Below are 19,026 nucleotides of genomic sequence, written 5' to 3'. Positions count from 1 at the left end.
GAGGGCGATACAGGGATGAGACTTATTTCCGACTGAACGACCGGAAAAGTCCAAAAATAAATGAAAGCTTCTGTAACTTGGGTAACCCTTAGTAGGAAGGATAATGCTAACAAAACTGACATCTACTACTCAGAGTATAACCAGGGTTTTTCCTCGTTGATTTTCACAGTTCGCTGGTCTTAATCAACTTGAAGACTGATTTACTATGAATTTATGCAGAGTGCCACAGAACCTGTCACGGTGTGCGTCATAATCCTACGCCAGGATTTGAAACGAATCGAGAAAAGGCGAGTTAAAGGCGATATATTTCATCATCAAAAATATGGAAAGCGCTGCAGACAAAATCTCGCTAGGGAAACTGAAATCGAATGAAAAATGTTTCAAAGGCAAATCACCTAAAAACAGAATAAATAAATTAAAAAAAAACAACAACAAACAATGGAAAGGCGCATATATGAAATAACTAAGTCTAGATATATATATTCGATTAATAATGATAATAAGACCAAGTGGAGTCCAATTCGGTCTGTAATCATACGAGTAATGAACAAAATCGGACGACCGCGAAGCGGGGGTACCATTTGTCAGTCACAAGTATGATTAAAGGCAGAATTGGACGACACGAAGTTAATCAATTAATCATAACCATTATAAAAACCAAATACATTTAGGACAAATATCTCCAGCAGGGAAAATGTCTAAAGCAAAAAAGTTGGAATTTCCCATTTTTTTTCCAGGGTAAGTGGTAGTTTCTATGGTTATTATGATCAATTCTGTGATTAGTGGATTTCGCTGAGTGGACTTACCATGATTGGCTGCTTCAGCTGTTCGGTTACACTGTCCGATTACACTGTCCGGTTACAACTGTACAGAGTGATTATTGAAATATAAAGCAGCTGATGCACCAATGACATTTGAGGAAATTGTAATGGTTATGATTAAAAGAATTAGAAATCTAATTACAATTTCCACAAGATAGATAATTATGAGGTCAGGTCTTCGATAATGCTCTTGTGTTTTGGTGAGTAGTTCCACTGCGCAGGCGCATTGTGCAGAAACCTCCAACCAACCCCAAGACCGCTTACTGCTTTTAAGCGAGTGGTGCGCGGTCGCTAAAATTTTTTACGATAATGTGCACACCTTACACCTAAACGTGATTAAACACTTACGGCAAGCGAAACGAAGTATCGAGTCACGTGGGAAAAGTTGAAAAAGGCGCCTTTGCACGAGCCTAGAGCCCGAGCCTTGAGCTGACGGCGCGGTTATTCCTGTTCGGTGTACGTGTAATTGCTAAAATTGCTTATGTGACACCACGAGGAGCGTGCAGTCTCATTCATCGAAGATTAATCGTTATTGCCCCAGGCGAATACGATTTTATCAATTTCTACGGGCAAATAAAGCGAAAGACAATGCAGTTTCAAATAACAACCCAGATTGGTTTTCGGGTTCTTCCTACCGCACAAACCCCTCCTTTGGAACATCTTTTTTATAATAGACACCGACTTTGAACCCAACGGAAAATCAGAAACGCTCCTATCACATTTCTATCTAGTCCCTTCACTGGCGAAACCAATCATTCACCGTGACACTTTTCTTAGTTCCGAGGGAGCACCCCAACTCAAGTATCTACTCAGACGTTAACCACCTTACCCCCAAAGATTCATCGTAGACGGGTATGCATTTAACTTTTCATTCTATATTTCTATGAAAAGGGTTTTGGAGCTACCCTGAGTATGGAAACAAAGTTCAGTCGAACTTGTATTAACCGGCATCTTACTAGGCGGTCGGTTGCCAAAGTCCCGAATTTGTTTGAACTGTCACTAAAAGCCGAACCACTCAAATAAAACTAAGAATAATCTTTCAAGTAATTTTTAATCCATGGTTTTCTTCCAAAATTAAAGAAGTATTTTTGAGCGAGATTTATACATTAGGAGGTCAATTGTGGCATTAAGAGGAGTTGTTTATCGTTTTCTCTAATAAGAGCAATCCCTTAAGGTTGGCCTGATAGAGGAAGCCATCAATACAAATATGACCTCACCAAATGGAGCGAGTCCCTTCAAAGGCAGTGTTCACACCTGGTGCCCGGGCACTAGTACCCGGGCACCGGCACAAAATGGTGCTGTGTTCAGACACACGGTACCCAGTCTGAAGATATGTTCACATTCAATAAACAGAGCACACGCTCACTATTGAACTCCACTTTGCACCGTCGGACGCCATTTTGAAATCTCGAGTGGGACAAGGAATTGTGGGTACGAAAACAAGTGGTTTGTGGGTAAAGTGCCAGGGCACCAACGAAAAATGTGTTCACACAAGGACTCAGTGCCCAGTTTAGTGCCCGAGTACAAGGTCGAGACCTTGTACTCGGGCACCGGCACCGTGCCTGAATTCTGGCGTGGGTACCAGGAAAAAAAAGGTGTGTTCACATTGGTGCCCGGCGTAGAATAGAACCCGGGCACGGTGCCCGGGCACCAAGTGTGAACACTGCCAAAGATTGCGGTTAATAGACCTTCTTTCAAATCACATTATTCTTTTATGTCTGTATCAACTAGACTGAATGTCCCCGTTTGTGTCAACAGGTTTGCGTCAAGACCAAAAAACTGTCTCCTTCAGTTTCAGAATAAAATGTACATATATCTAGATTCAAGATACAAATATAAAAGCAGACAGATTCGCCTGATGCATTGTGAAATATATAATATTATTATTACGGTAAATGTTGAATATACACTGGAATTGTTAAATACTTCTTAAATGATTTTATACAATGTGAATAAGATATACTTTAAATTTCCTTTGATTCAAATAACTAGGGTTTTAGATTTTAAGAAAATTTTTCTGAACCATTCCTCAACTGCCTGGAATACCTGTTGTGGCTTAATTTTATCCGTGAGCTAAATTCTATTTTAGTTTTTGTCTACCTCATATGATTCCCAAGGCTACTATACTCTAAAAAAGGGGCAATAAATGTAGAGTGAGGATAAAACAGCAATAAAGCATATACTCGTACTTCACAACTAACTGGCTTAGAAAAAGTCAATAATAAAGTTGAAAAAAAAGACAAATTCCTGTTTACACTGCCATTGTTCCTACAACCTGTGAATAATCCTAATAAAAAATAAAGAGCTCATTTGTTTTGTTGATCAAAAAAGCATTTAAAATCACAATGTTCATTTTGTTTTGTTTTACATGTAAAAGAATTACAAAAGTACTTTTCATGGATGAATAAATTTTTTTACTTATCTTTAATCACATTTCATGGCAGTCTAAAATTCCTTACCTACGCATGGTGTTTTTAAATGGAGTACAACAATGGTTAAATATTGCTTTCAGTCTGGGATAATCTGATGATTCTTACAAATATCATGTACATTAAATTGTATGATATTATAAAAGTGAAATATATAACAATCCCATTCTAGCAAAGACAAGTTGCAATACTGTTTGCCCTTCATGCATGCAGTTTCAAGACAGGTAGAAAATACATAATTCAACTTGATTTAACAGGCTATACAAAAAAGTCTTAAAACATAAAGATTCTTGCTTCTTTGCATAAAGTAATATTTTCCAGTAATTGAGAGTAACCCCTTGCTTGAGTTCTTATTGTTCATCACAAAGTGTGCCTCTTTACAAGGTCCTATTCATCAAGCAAGGCTTGTTCCCTATAAATGTTATAACTTTTCACCACATGTAATCTTACCTAAAAACCATAAATTGTGTGAAAATGATTTTAGTCAAAGGTAGAATTTAAATAACAAAGTTATTTAGCTGACATAGTGATGATAATGATGGTGACTGTGATGGTGGTGGTGCTCATGGCGATGCATGACTGGTTGTCCATCCTGATGACATAAGTCACTGTCTCTAGTTAAGTTGCGCCTACAGTGATGATATTCACTGTGTCTGTGACTGTGCTGTGGTGAGGGAGATCCATTTGCAAAAGGGAATGACTGACTTTCTGTGTGGTAAGGGTAGGTTAGGTGATCTGTTGCAAGATCAAGGTACTGAGGGCAGCGACGAAGGCCACAGCCCATATCACAGCTGTTGGTTTGGCAGACACGATGTCGATGGTGCAGCTTATGTTTGTGCCTGTGGTGTTCTTCACGGGGTTCTTCCTCCCCCTTGTCATACATGTGACACCACTGATTGATCCAATCCTTAACTCTGGTCATTTCCTCGCTATTGGATACTGGTGGGTTACATTCTCCAGGCCCAGTTTGCATTCTCTTAGGGAAATGATACATTCCCTTTGAGTCAACAGGGTTGGCACTCCTTCGGGGGTCATTTCTCACACAATCCTTGTCAACAGGTTGCCTGTGCTCACACCTCCTGCATGATGATGATCTGCGAGGATGCCCACTGCTGCTGGCATGTTGCTCTGACTGTATTGGCTCACACAGGCTGCTCTTAGGTCTGAATTGACCAAGGCAGTCTGTAGATGGAGGGTTCACAGTCAAAGACCCCTCTCTTTGTATTGAAAGGTACTTTCTGCCTTTACTCCTTCTGGGATGTTCCTCAAAGCCACTACCAGTCAGGACACATTCATGCCTTGTCCTACTATTAAGATCTCTGCCTCTTTCCTTTGAGAGTGACAATTTCACACAGAGTTTTTTAACAGGATCTTTTTGTGTTCCTTTGGGATGAGAAATGCTTTTGCCAAGGACATCATAGATTGACTTCACAAGGTTCTTCACGTCCTACAACAACAAATTATCATCAGCTTGAGGAGATAAACAAAATAATCCTTGTTCCTTGGAGGGAGAACTAATTTCAGGATTTGCAATGGCTGAAAAAAGTTTAAGATCCTATCCTTTAAATGAAAATCTCTCACATACATGTACTTCTTGCTTATCAAAAGCTCACTAGATCAGTAATTTTCAAAAGATTTCCTTAAAATAGTTTTTTTTAAATGAAGAATACTCTGAGTCAAACAAAACCTTTTTGCTACCCAGGCTTTTCAACAGAGAATGAAACAGCAATAGAATATTTTAATGTAACAACATAATATCCTCCCTGTTTAAATGAAATTTGCCTTAATTAAACCACGAATTCTAGAAAGTTCCCAGAAAATGCTACTTCCACCTAATATAAAGCACACTCTGCTCACTGTTTTCTATCTGTTGAAGGAAACTAAATTAATATCCCAAGCCCTGAATATGCATGGCCTGCTTTACTACTCTGACACCATAATTTTCTCCTCCACAACTTGTATCAAGCTATGACTCTGATATTCCAATGTAATATCGCATATGTTATATTGAGAATTCAATTGATTTCCAAGAATTCTGCAAGTTACCAGAAAATTCTACCTCTACCTAATGTACAGTACACTCTGTTCACGGTACACCATATAGAGAAGGAAACTAATTTAAGCAGATAGTAGACCCTCAATATTCCCAGCTCTGAATATCATGAAACCATTTGCATGGACTTGTGTTACTACTCTATCACAATAATTTTCTCTTAGACAACTTATATTAAGCCATGGCTTTGACATTCCAATGTAACATCAATCCTGTTATGGACAAAGAAAACTTACATCTCGAGTGACTTGGCCTTGGCCTTCAAAGTCATAAAGGGTGTATGACCATTCCTGCCGGTCTGATCCTGTTGATTTAATTGACTGACCACATTCACTTACCGCCTGTAAAAATATAAACCAATCAAAGTAGAGGGAAAGTCACATATTGTTGTGTAAAATAGTTCACCTTTAGAGCACTGTTACAATAAAATATGAAAAGTACAAAAAAATAATTTGCAGTCATTACTGTACTGTACAGTAAAACATTGCAGTATAATTAGAGTGAAGCCAATGGTTCTATTAGAGCAAGACAACGAAGTTTCATGTAGAGCATGAAAATTCTTAAGACAGTCCTTGTCATTTTACTGACTCAAACTATAATCAATAGTATTTATTTCTGAAAGGCCAGTTATGTAATTTTACAAATGCTTTTCATTCAACCAATTTATTCTCAATTTCCACAGTTACCATGTTTCCCATCAATAGCAGATGCTCTGTTTCTGTATATAAACAACACGCAAACCGCAATATCTCTCTTCTCTCTAATGAAGGGATTGCACTTTAAACATCAGCTTTGATATAACCAAATTACCCTTAAATAGCCCCCACAGATGCAGCACCACAGTTTGACACTTATCCTCTTTATTCAATTACTGTAATTTTGGCTATATCGAAAAAAAAAAAGAGTCGGTAAAATGAAAATCATGTGAAGGAGATCAAGAGTTAATCCCCTGTTTCACGCGCTAAAACGAAAAAGAAAAACTCTCTGCACATGTTCTACATACAGTTTTGTGATAGGTATTTTTTTTAAACAAATCTAAAAGATGTTCTTTTAGGAGAGGTTTAACATTTACCGTGATTGGCCTCGTGGTTTGGGTAGAAGCTTCAACCTGTCCTTCGCGCTCAAAAAACAGCTCAAATCTTTTACCATCTGGTTCATCAGGTAATTCAACAACTACCAAGAGGAAAAAAAAAAAAAGCATCACACATTTAATATTTTTCAGAGCTGCTTAATTCCTTCCCTTGTCTTCATAGAGAGGGTCTTTTGAAAGGCAGTTTTTTATAATCAAGGACAAAGACAAGCTTGGTTTGAATTCTTAACATGTTCATGAAAACATATATCTACCGCTATTTAGGGTTGACATTATGTAAGAAAGCAAAATCTAAAGATATAAAATAGCAATAACATCACTTTCTGGAAAAGCTTCCAAATGCATTTGATAGATTTCAATAACTCAGGTTTTGTTTAATCATTTCAGAACACCCCATTGCAGATTTTCTTAATTTCCTAATCTACATGTGTAGACAAGAACAATGCTGCATATGAGCAAGATCCTTCTAGGCCCAAGTAAAAAGTGGTCATCGTAACAAGATGAACCACTCCTTCAATCGTTTCAGCCATGCACTTCCTTTCCACATTGTTTTGAGGGGGCAAAGAAGTTTAATGTTTTTCTTTATTCCACCCAGGATTTAGAGATAGGGATGGAGCTGTATTAAAATCAATCCAATCATTTAGACTGTGACCTACTTTGACACTATACCACAACAGAGAATGTTGACCGCAATTATCTTGTTACTGAACCATATGTGATAAGTAACACGAATGTCGCCCCCAAGGTATGGGAAAATTTTTCTGTATAAGAGCTATAGTCAATTTATCCAAAGGACTTTTTTTCAGTGAAAGTATTTGTGTGTAAAGTAACACTGCTTGATGGCTATCATGTGAAAAACAAATATAGTTCCTGTCGGTTAGAGATCTTGCACTTTCCAAAAGATTTCCTCATTAAACAAAAATTCTCTTTCTGAGGGTGGATTAGGAATAATTAGTTTATGAAAATTGCCTTAAGAACTGACTGATAAAGAGGCTCTAAAGTGTGTTTAAAAAGCTTACAAAGAGTTTAAAAAATACCACTCATATTCATTAGACATTATTTAATTATTAAATCTAATTAAATATAATCCAGATGAACTAGTCCATATTTCTAAGTTAAAATAGAGTCAAAACAATTACCAAGAGTTCTGGCAAAAGAATATCACAACACACCTTCAATGGGATAGTCATAGTAAGAATACTTTTTACAGAACTCTTTTTCTGATCCACAGTGTCCATCTTGCAGCTTTGAGAAAGACAAACAAAATAAAATAATTCAAATATTGTTCCCAAGCAAAGGGGGCTGAAAGACATTGAAGCAGAATTGTGCAACAGATTAGCAAGGGAAGAGCCACAATAATTGTGCTAAGGACTGCAACATGAATCTTGCTGAACTTTGCAGCACATGATGCTTGTGGCTGAATAAGCTTCTTTATGGAGGAACTTATCTTACATTACATACATTTGAGGACATAGCTCTGCAGCAATGTTTTCTAGATGAAGAATGTGAAGGAATGACATCAGCAAAGGGAAAAATGCTTTTAAGGAGCTTTCTACCAAGAACGAAACGTGATCTCTGATACTTGACTTCAGCGGCTCAATTTAAATTCCTACGCTTCAAAAACAATTAAATCATTCTAACCACAAGACAAAAGAACAAAATCTTAGCTGTCATCCACTACAATGAGTTAACATTGATTTAGTTTTAGAACTGCATAATTAATATTGTTGTAAAATTACCATAATTTTTCTTAAAAGTTATATTAGTTTGCGTAATTGAGCGGCATTGTGTTCTCTTTTTCAAATCACTTGTGACAGAAAATCTGAAAAAAAAGGCTGAAAACTGCGTTTAAGTTTTCTACAAAAAAGGCATTATAAATATATATTAAAATGTTTTCTTTCGGTCCGTAATCAAAGTTTAGCCACAAAAATAAAGTAGGCTGTATGTTTCTGCAAATATAGGGGTTTGATTTCGCTAACAGCAGGGAAAGCTAATTCAAGGTTCAGATAAAACATAAAACGGAAAGCTTTCTTGGTATTACCCAATACGTCACGACGAAACTACATGCTAGAAACCTCTCTAAAAATTTGTTTTTCCAACACTTCAGAACAAATCAGGAGAAATCTTCAATGGAGAGAAACGCAGTTCATCTCTTGAACATTTCTTTCGCTACACATGGACTTCGAAAAACGAGGTGACATTCTAAAATAAACATAACATGTTTATGAAGGCAGTACACACTTACTTAAGCATGTTATACACACACAAATGTATTTATTTTCTTTCACATTCAAATACTCTATATCAGATTGAATGTGAGTGAGAGAGCGTGTGAGAAAGTGAGGCGTGCAGGAAACATGTCCCCTTGTATTTCAGGAAACATCATCAGAAATCTTTCAGCCTGCCGCTCCTCTGTTGACAGGCTCAAAGTTATTTACGGTTATTCAAGGAGGCCCGCTCAATAAACCAGTGTCATGATCACGAATGCCGAGGAATAGACGGAAATCGCTCTCTTTGAAGGTATTTCTGGCTTAAAGCAAAGAGAAGTAACAATCGATTACGCATTTTGGAATTTTGACTCCTTCACCATTTCCACGTTTAACTGCCACACGCATATTTCGATCAATCTGCCAAAAATTAAATATCTCAGAAAAAGATACCGATTTATTTAGTCTACCCAGAGAGTTTTAAAACGTCGTCATACATATCTCAATTCGCGTCTCAAAATGTGACCACAAGTCAGCAGAAATGAGACTGATGTTATTTGGAGTAGCGAGCTGAGTTCATTTAGGAACGCAAAGCAATTTGCTATAATGACAAATCACGAGCGCAAGTCGAACCATACGATGGTGTGGTGTTGACCTTTGCGAGTGGCTCTGTTGTTTTATCACTTCAGTCGAAACCGACAGCTATCAAAGCCGTCATTCGCTAGCTACCAACAACCACAGGAAAACACTTCCTTTTCACACAAGAAAGTTGCTATTGCGAATGGCATGTTAAAAAAAGTTTTAATCACCTCACATGTTGATATTAGGGTAGATGGTATATATGGGTCTCGGCTGAAGAATCAATCATTCCCTATAAACGGCAAATCAATTATATTATACTCACTACATTGACAGGGTAGCCCTTGTATGTGAAGTCGGCCGTACATGTAGCCTTTTCTTTCGGTTCTTCAGTGAAATCCAAAGTCAGATTTGTAGCGTCATTTTCCGCCACGCAGTCCCCTGTTTTCAAGAGCAGAAGGAGAAAACGAAAAGAAATCATTAGATCGGCGTGAACACTGCACAAAGGCAGCGAAAAATAAACAAGGCAAATTTCACAGCTCTTGGCTCGTTCTTCGACTATGATACCTTCGGGTCCCTCTCTTGATATCCACGCTAGAAAGGAAAAGAATCTTGATGAGGAAGAGTACAAAGTTAAGCCTCACGCCGAGAATACGCACGGTGGTATATTAAACATGTAATTATGGCATCTTGTCTTGAAGAGTTAAGCCATCGAGCGAACGTGCTCGGCGACCTTCGTCACACAGAACCTTACCTTGTTTGCTGTACTTCTTTCCCATATCAAGAATGCTTTCAGCTCATTTCTACTACATAGGCCACAATTGTAAGTAAAGAATGATGCGGGAAAACTTGGACGCAAAAGTCTGGCGGAATGGCCCAGTTACCTCGCTCCGTTTGAAGTACAGAGAGAAGTCGGCTTACTGCTTTGTGCGACTGACAGAAATTGATTCGATTGTTCTAATCAAAGCTTAATGAGAAAAAGCTGCGATTTTATTGGCTGGCACTAAAAGTAGCCAATTAGAGTAGAGTACTAATTTTGTAGAAGTGAACCTTCGCTTGCACTTACGGTGGATTGTATATCAGTATCTTCTGTTTCCTCAACGTTACAGCAATAAAGACGAGAAAAATGAGTCTGATAAACGATATATTTCCCCTCTAAACCATACGATAAATTAGTTGTTGATTGCGGTTAACTTTCGATCAATTTTTTCAATTATTCCATGATTTCCATATCAATCTAACAGCAAACCATCAAACTGCTCTTCATTAGAGCTGAAACAATTTTTCTGAAGTTGGTTAAACAAGGAATGAAAACAGAAATTCATTGCACTTTCGTGTCTTTCAACATTGCTCTTCTGAAAAGATGGTGCGGTTTTTTGTATAAAAAAAAAACGATGACACCGAAAGACTTTCGTGCAAGAAGATCTCAATATTTGCTTTAATACAAAACACCGCTCTCCCTGATTTTGTAAAATAACGGCTTCAATGCATTTCCGACGAAGAATTTGATTTAGAGAATATAGCATTTCGGAGGTTGACAGGTCTTCAGCCGGCATCTGGCTGGCCGGACATGTTCATCCCGATATGTAACAACAATGCCGCCAGTCCCAAGCAAAACGTTATCGGAAAACTTAAAATGATCGGCAGGAGTAATCGTTGATTTTTTACACAAACTGAATTTTGAAGAGTTGAACAGAATGGAGATTAAAAAGTCTGACAAAACATTCGGCGAGTTATGTTTACATAAAGTCACTTTGTTTAAGACAGATAAAATTTCATGAATATTTTAAGTGGACAACTTGAGAGAAGCTCGAGATTGGAGAGGGGTTATAGAAAAAAGGCCATTTTTTCATACCTCTGTCTCCACAAGCCCTTCTCCTTGACTTTTTTCCAAGTCGTCTATGAAATCTTTTCATCATTTAGTAACACGTAGTAAGTTACATATTTTCTGTTTACTGATTAACTTTGCCAAAACCCATGCTGAAAAATTCGCAGGTTAAACTTTTAGGTTAAGTTCTCTAAATATGGAGACATTAATAGATAACTTTGACCTGGCGGGCCTTGTCCTACAATAAAACTTAGGGCGACTCTCTTCAATCAAAGGGATTGTAGAATTTGGCTTTAGTCTGCTTGAGGTCTGAAAATTTTGAAAAAAGGTGCTTGATTTAAGAGGTGTTAACGAGAACTAAATACTGGCGCGTATTGTTTAGGAGCTATTGTGTGAAAGCTTTTAGCGACAGCAAGTGAGAAACAGGGGTTCCGGAAAATGCCTGGAAAAACACAAACAGTGAAAAGCAATTGAAAATGCTTTAATTGCGGCTCGACTGATGTTCAGTTTCCTCTCTGGCAGCTGTAGCCGGCTGTGGCACTATGGCGGTAGAAAAATCGGCGCGGGCTTATCACCTTTACCGAAACAATAACAAAATAAAATTCATATTCTTAGTGTGAATGAGGGTCCAAAATTATCTTTTCATCGCATATTAAAAGACCGTATCTTCGTCTGGTCCTTCCATATGAACATTCATCACAATCAGAGGTACTAATATAACTCGGCAGCAATCAGCGATATTGGTGCATGCGGTGCGTATTTTTATCAAAGTATTCATTGCGTGTTTTGAGAGGTGCACAATGATTGGATGAGCCGACAATTTTTTTGGCTGATAATCTTACACCCCTCTTTAGAGGATGAAGAACACATTTTTCTCAATTCAAAAATTATTTCAAATAATATTTTATTTACCAAGAGAGGCCTTCGTCAATTAGATGTTTCGTGAAGATCTTTGATGAACTTTTCAGATCAGTGAGAAACTTAACGCCGCCGGCAGTGGATTCAGTTCCGCTCCGACTTCCCGCTCCCGTCTTAATGTCGTCATTCCTCAAGTACCGAGGTTAAGTGCTGACAAACTCACATCATTCTGTAATATTTATTGACATTCAGGTATTAAAGCTTCTGTTAAAGACAGCGTCAACAAGAAGGGATACTCAGTCAGCCCTCCCGTTCCCTGGGGGTGATATTAACCTTTCCCCTTATCTACTTTCCGGTACTCCAGGGCAATATCACTATCCCGATTATCTCCTCCTCTTCTCTCGATTCTAAATTTTACCCAATCACACTACCTGTACCCCGGTTCTCAGGGGAAGAAATTTTCGTTCCACTTACGTGACCCCTGTTCCCTAGGTGATATTAGCATCCCACTTATCTCCAGTCTTGTTCCCAGAGGAATATTTTTCAATCCACTTAGCTAAACGTTCTACATCATTAAAACTCGGCTGAAAGTCTTTTCGAAGTCAAATCAATTTGCCTAAATCGGGTTGAGACAGCAATAGGTGCAAAAGTCAATCGCAGCTCGAAATGCTCAAGCGCTGTCCTCAGAACCAGAGTTTCTGTGATGAACGTTTCAATTTAATGCCGACTTAAGTCTGATTGAGTTGTGACTACACCCTTCGGGTCCATCCAGTCAACTGAACATTCAATCAACTAAGGACGCCACCAAGCCATAACACACCACATTACTATTACGCTTTTTCAGTAATCGAATGTTGTCTCGTCAGTAAACGCCATGTTGAATCAAGTCGGAAGAAAACTCACCAGCTGCGCATGAGCGATTTTTCCATTAGGGGCGGCCAGTATAGCAAGTTTCCTGGGTGGGGTGGGTGCCTTCAACTTTTATTACAACAGATTCCTACACTGAGTTAATGAATTGAGTTAAGATCATGTTTTTTCAAGTTTTCTCCGCAATTAAAGTCATAAATGAAATGCTGATGTTGACCACCCTTTTAGATTTCAAAGATCAACCTAAGCTTTCCAAACTGTATCCCTTAAACACTCTTGAATTTAACAACAGAAGCCACCATCTAGCCACCTGGCTGATAATTTGTGACCTGCGACGTCTCTGTTCCCTTTTTTTCTCAGTGTTTCTTCGTTGCCTTACCAGCAACTCTGTGAACCTCACTGCGGTTTTGCCTGCGCAGCCTAGTTAATGAGTGTTTTATTCTTTGCATTGAAAAAAAAAATGGCGTCATATAGATTCTAAAAGTTTAAGTACATTTGAAGATAGTTTTGGAGTGGTCAGGTAACTCTTTTGAATCTAGGGAAGCTACACACGGCTGCGCACGGTAAATTGTTATAAATAAAAGAACTAAGGTGTATTCGACCCGCTCCTTTAAAAAATGTATGTAACTGGTTTCAACTGTAACGATAGGATTTTTAGTTATCGAGTTCTTTCATGCTTACGCTCAAAAAAACACAATATTCCACGTAGAAAACTTAGTTCAGAAAAGCGTAAACGCTACCAGTTCTCCTTTAGTCACCCGTAAGCAGTTGTTATTAGTGTTAAACTGTAACAGCCACCTGTCATGTCCTTTTGTGTAACTGTTATCCACCGGAACTCTTAAAAGTAATTAATATTGTAAAAGACGAAATTCCTACTTAGCCAATAGTGTAGTAGATTACATGATCCTGTAGATTATTCATGGCATTACGTTATCCATGTACGTTAGGCTTAAATAGGACTGTTCGGTAAAGCTTAGGAGTTGGGTGAGAGAAAGTTAGGAAGAGAACGGGGTTGAACCAGCCCTGGCCAGGTCCGTTCTGGTCAAAGTTGTAGTAGAGCTTGCAGAATAAATCTACGTTGGAGCCAACCCTGTTGTCGTTAGTCATTCTCTCAAGGATAGTCAGCAACCGTAATAGATTCCGGTTACCTCCCCGCAGCCAGCGAGTGCCCCCAAGGAAAGCCTTTACCCAGAAGAGTTTTTAAGAGTTGTCCCCGTCCGTCCGTTCATTTGTGAAGGCAAAAGCCTGTTTTCACACAACATTAACGGCAAAAAGCGGACACTCTTGGCGATTATATAGAGTTTCATATGAAGGACTGTGAGTCCACTTATAAGAAAAGATCGGAAAGTTCTGCAATTTTCTTGGCTGATACACCTGGGCTAATAGTCCTCATCCCTCGTTCTCAGGTCTTTCCTTTTCAAATCCTTACGGCAAGTGGGGAAGGGGTCAGGGAGAAAAGAATGGTGACCCAAGTAACGATATCGTAAACGTTCGAATGTCCTTGGTTAACTCTTATACTTTACTTTATAATTTGCCGCTTTAATCAAATGTAAAACTGATCATTCTGGTGTAGTTCAGAATATTTTGATGCATTATCAAGCGCAATCATGTGAATGTGATCAATATTTTGGAAAAGGCTGATATAACAAGAAAACAAAGCGCCTTGTCTGGGAGTTGTTTACTTCCATAATTGAGCACTCAAATGTGATATTGAATGACCATAAAAAAAGGTACAAATCAATCCTTTATCTTTAGAGGATCGAACAGATTAATGAACTCTTGAAAGAGAGAGAGCGGTGGTTTTGTAGAAATTAAACGCCGAGTTATTTTGCTCCCCAGCATGCATTCTATAGTCCCACTGAATCATACGCAAAGTTTCTCTTATATCCCCCATTTTGACTATACTGAGCATGACAGTTCTAGAAAGCACTGGGTAATTCCCATTATCACACGAAGGTTAAGTCTGCAGCGCTTGATAAGTGGAACACAGGCCGTAAGTTACTTTCATCAGCTGGGAAAGCAACGTATTGAGCCACAGTACTCCCACTCTTTGCACGTAGCGAGCGATCTTTAGATATGTCACAGCATCGTTTTTAGAACACCTTTCTAAATTTACATTGACCTCTAGAAGTTAATTTTTCATTCCAAGATACCATTACTTCGTCAGTTTTTATTTAACGCCAGTTGCGACATCAAGTACGATTACTTGATACCTGTGCTTGCCAATGATTTTGAAGAACAGTTCGCACAAATTTTTTGAAGTTGCCTTGCACTCCCATTCGGACATGTCGATGATAAAAAAAAAACGCAAAACACTTTGAAGGAACCATAATTACAGAGGAATGTCTTCTAATAAGCTTTAGCATATTAGGCTACAACAGTAAACATGTACACACGAATTACTTCAGCCCAATTTCACAGAAATACCATCCGTTATTTTTATGATCTTGAAACATATTTTTTTTTAGGTGCCTCCGATTAAAATCCATTTTTTGTTTTGGTAAAACTCATTGATGGCAAGTGAAAGCGCAAGTCCATACAAAGGAAGCTTTTGAGTAGACATCCTTTACACATGGAGTATAACACTCAACAAAAATCCCGTGAAAAATAATCCGGAAACGTATTTTACAAACAAGAGTGTTCTATATTTCGAACAAACGCATTTTTCATATCTGTTCAATTCCCTTGTCACTGAGAGTCGAAGTTTGAAAATTTTCTCAAAGAAAGTAACATACGTACTGAAATAACTCACCTTTTGGAGGGCTTCGTTCCTCTTTAAAACACTTTGACCCCATGGAACATTCGAATTATCTGGAAAGAAGGCATCAAAATGGCGTTTGTTCTTGTTCTGAAAATACCATGCGTTTTAAAGTGGTCTTTTTAATTTTTTTGTCTTCTGAATGTTCTTATCAAAAGAAAATCACAAAAAACTTTTCAAAGATCTAAACTTCTCCCAGTAAGATCAGCTTGAAACGAATTCATCATTATCAGTCTTATCTGTTAACAACAAGAAGAAAAAGCTATTTAGACCATAAGTGAAAATGGTCCTGATAACTGGGAAAAGCTATCGGTTACGATAAAAGGAAAACCGAAATTTGTATGGAACACCGGCAAAGGCCGTATTGCATACCTGTTCGTATTTTTTACTCTCAGCAAAAGAAGACGAAAAGAACCTCTCCGGTGATGGAAAAGGAATCTGAAATAATATTTTGAAATAGGCGGTCTCGTGATTAAGTCTTAAGTTGAGGGCCAGGCGAGTTAAGCTAATTACTACAAGCGCTTATAAGCTTTTTGTTCTTTGCTTTTTTTAGTTTCAAAGAGACAATTGAATGCCAGAAAAGCTTAGATATTCGTTCAGAGATTCCTGTTGCATTGGTCACTGGCGGAGGGGGAGGGAAAGCTTTCTTCATCTCGCATGACATTGACCTCTTGTGACTCGTTGACTCTTCCGAAAGGTAGGGAGATTAATCAGCCATCAAAATGGTTTAAAATCAAAATTTATAGTCACGTGTTTGTATGTGACATCCACCTCCTTTGGCCTTTCCCCTTGGGAACGAGGTTACTGTGTAATCAGCAAATGTGACTGAAAGTCAACATGATGTCAGCTAAAATATCCATCGAGCGCCTGTACCCGACCACATAGTCTGGTTAGTTTGCACAATTGAAAAGCATGAAATCTTCGAATAAAGAAAGTAGTGTTCAACGTGGGTCGAATTAGAGAAACATTTTAGTTTTTAAATGGAAATAAACTGCCAAAATATGAAGAGAAAAGGATAAAAAAGATCGAGACTTGGCTAGGTCAGTGCCCACGCTGCTAAGTAAAATTAAAAAGGGTGGTATCCATAATCGAATTTCAAACACTTGTGAAGACGATTTTGAAAAGTTTTGGTTACTGGTAGGGAAACTCAGGACGCAGAGCGCACGTTGAGTCTAAGTTTAGTCATAAAATTACTGGACTACGTACATTGGTCTGGGTTATTAAATAACTCTAATACTGATCATACTGATATTATAATTCCAATTTCAAAATATCGCACAAAAAAAGACAAAGACGCAAACAAACAAAAAAAATAATCTCATATCAAAACAAATCAAAACAATCGCACAAAAAATTTCCGAATAAATACTTTTTTGCGAAAAAAAAAACCTTAGGAAAAATTAATTTAAGTCGCAACAAATCGATCAAATCCTTACAGATTATCCTGAAAAATCCTCTGAAATATCTGAACATCCTCTGTAAAGTAAGGAAAGCTGCGATGATCGCGTATTGACTAGTATTAACAGAATGCCGTACCGTTCGGCCACTGCAGTTTACTCCTGAAGCATTCTTTAATTGCTACTGAATAAGAAATATGTGGAAGTTATGCCGTTTTCCTTCACGTAATGTTTAAAAAGGTAGCTTATTGAATTCGAGACATTGGAGAATCGAAAAGAGTGAGCTTAATTGATCCTGCTAATTGTTACCCTTACCGAGGGAAATTTAAGGGCGCCTGTTAGGCCGGTCAGAAATTTGTCAAAAAGAAAGCATCAGGTTTTAAATTGTCCTCTCTTTATCGCAGCATCCACCCGAGCCAATATGACTGTAGATCTGCATAAGTTTTCTAATACTTCCTCCGTTTTAGCGAAGAGGGTCGCCGGCTGTCTAATTCGGTATCTTTAGCTTCATAAATCCTTTCATGTTAAAAGCGTTTTGCGGTTATTTTCGCTGTGCAAAATAGTCAATGAGGAATTCACATAGCTTTTCAAAGTTCTGTATTCTAATTGTCTCTTTTGAAAATAACAATTATGGCAGCAGAGCCTGTTGAACCAGACACTTTGTAGTAAAGTGAACCTCTTTGTTTTTGGAGAGGAAAAGATACCGACTCTTTCAAATTTTCATAATGATTCCAACAAATTATGTCGGCATTGTTCGCGGTGTCTTTTTAGGACGTTTGAATTTCCAAAGCCGAATCTTAACTGCATAATTTTTCAATGAAACATCCCTTAGCTTAGCGAGATAAGTTTAAGGAAGTCGGGTAATATTTGTTTTACTCCTTAAGCGCAGTTCCCCACTCTTTTCTGACGATATACGAGAAAACGTCGATCTGCCGACGGGAGAGAATCAACAAAAAATTCTGCGTTTTGGTATACTGATTAAGTTTATGGTTTTGCTTTTTCTCTCCAATTCAATTCCATATTGTCTCCTTAACCAGTGCTTGCTCAAAATAAAAGTATTCCTGACCATTTTTCATCATGCTTAGAAAAATGCTTAGAACATTACTGGAGTTTTCAGAATCAAGTATACCACTCTTTTATGGTAATCACCATGGTTTGGAGCCTCTAAACAGCATGTATCGACTTCTCGAATGATTTGTCTTTCATCTGACACCGTGGGTTTCCTTTTCAATGTCAAAACATTGAGAATTTCTACTTTCCTTCAGTTAGCTTTGAAATTTAAACCGGCCCCTTTGAGATTTTGAACAGGGTAAATCTCCCTGAGAAGTTTAACTGAAATGTTTTCCAAACTTATTTTTTGTCTTGTTTCATATAAAATGTGCTTTAAGCAAAAAATAGATGAAAAACGTACCAGTACGAAGTGAAACTTTTCATGGGAAAAATAAAGCACGATTTTTTATCAAAAACCAGATATAATTGTCGAAATGAACAATACTCATATATGCCCAGTAAAAATGTAACAAAAACGGCTCCAAAGCCGTCTATCATTAAGATAAACTTTTCGTCTTTCGATGCACTTAAAAAACTTTTCAAAATGACTTTCAAGACAAATTTGTTGCTGCCGACCTCCTGAATATTTCTTGAGAGCAGTTAAACTTTCAGCAAAAATAAATATATCCATCGTCATACTTTAGGAAAAAAGGGTTTCAAGTATCACATGGCGGCACAAACAATAGTCTTTGGGGTAATAATCAGGAAGATGTAATTTCCTTACGGTGGTAAGTCTCTTTGTAACCGAAGGAGCTGAGCGGTTACGTTTAGGATGCAATGTAGTGTACAATTCCAAAAAGACACGAAGCAAACTCACTTTAACCGGACTAATAAATTTTCCTTATTTTTAAATAATGGAAACTCTTTATAAGCTTTAAGTGTATAGGCTCACAGTTTGTTGAGTTTTCGGTTCTGTTTGGCCACGGATGACACGGATCCGGCTCTTTTTATGACAAGGAAGCCCTCACATCAACGCCTGTTATATTCGGTTTCATTGCTTATTTTGACTCAAAGAAACCGCTTAGTGTCATGAAAAATGTATAACTCTGTTCAGGAAAAAATGAGAGGACTCATTGAGAATTCCCTCTT

At 37.9% G+C, this 19,026-nt stretch overlaps 1 protein-coding gene across 2 annotated transcripts; it reads right to left on the bottom strand.

The window, feature by feature from the left end:
* Positions 1 to 1,858: 1,858 nt before the first annotated feature.
* LOC131771803 (protein naked cuticle homolog 2-like) lies at positions 1,859 to 10,134 on the bottom strand. 2 transcript variants are annotated; one of them, XM_059087671.2, is made up of 7 exons: positions 9,934 to 10,134; positions 9,747 to 9,773; positions 9,505 to 9,620; positions 7,566 to 7,638; positions 6,376 to 6,476; positions 5,540 to 5,644; positions 1,859 to 4,697 (listed from the first exon to the last, which is right to left on the bottom strand). In XM_059087671.2, the coding sequence occupies exons 1-7, from the start codon at positions 9,956 to 9,958 to the stop codon at positions 3,765 to 3,767; spliced, it is 1,380 nt and encodes a 459-aa protein (XP_058943654.2). In that variant the 5' UTR covers positions 9,959 to 10,134; the 3' UTR covers positions 1,859 to 3,764. The 2 variants fall into 2 exon arrangements, with proteins under 2 accessions (XP_058943654.2, XP_066020075.1); XM_066163978.1 differs by lacking the exons at positions 9,505 to 9,620; positions 9,747 to 9,773; positions 9,934 to 10,134 and adding an exon at positions 7,855 to 9,439.
* Positions 10,135 to 19,026: the final 8,892 nt, after the last annotated feature.

Source organism: Pocillopora verrucosa, chromosome 3 (assembly GCF_036669915.1).
Source record: "Pocillopora verrucosa isolate sample1 chromosome 3, ASM3666991v2, whole genome shotgun sequence".
Lineage (NCBI taxonomy): Eukaryota > Metazoa > Cnidaria > Anthozoa > Scleractinia > Pocilloporidae > Pocillopora > Pocillopora verrucosa.
The sequence above is the reverse complement of the archived record's forward strand: the minus strand, read 5'-3'. Positions and strand labels throughout refer to the sequence as shown.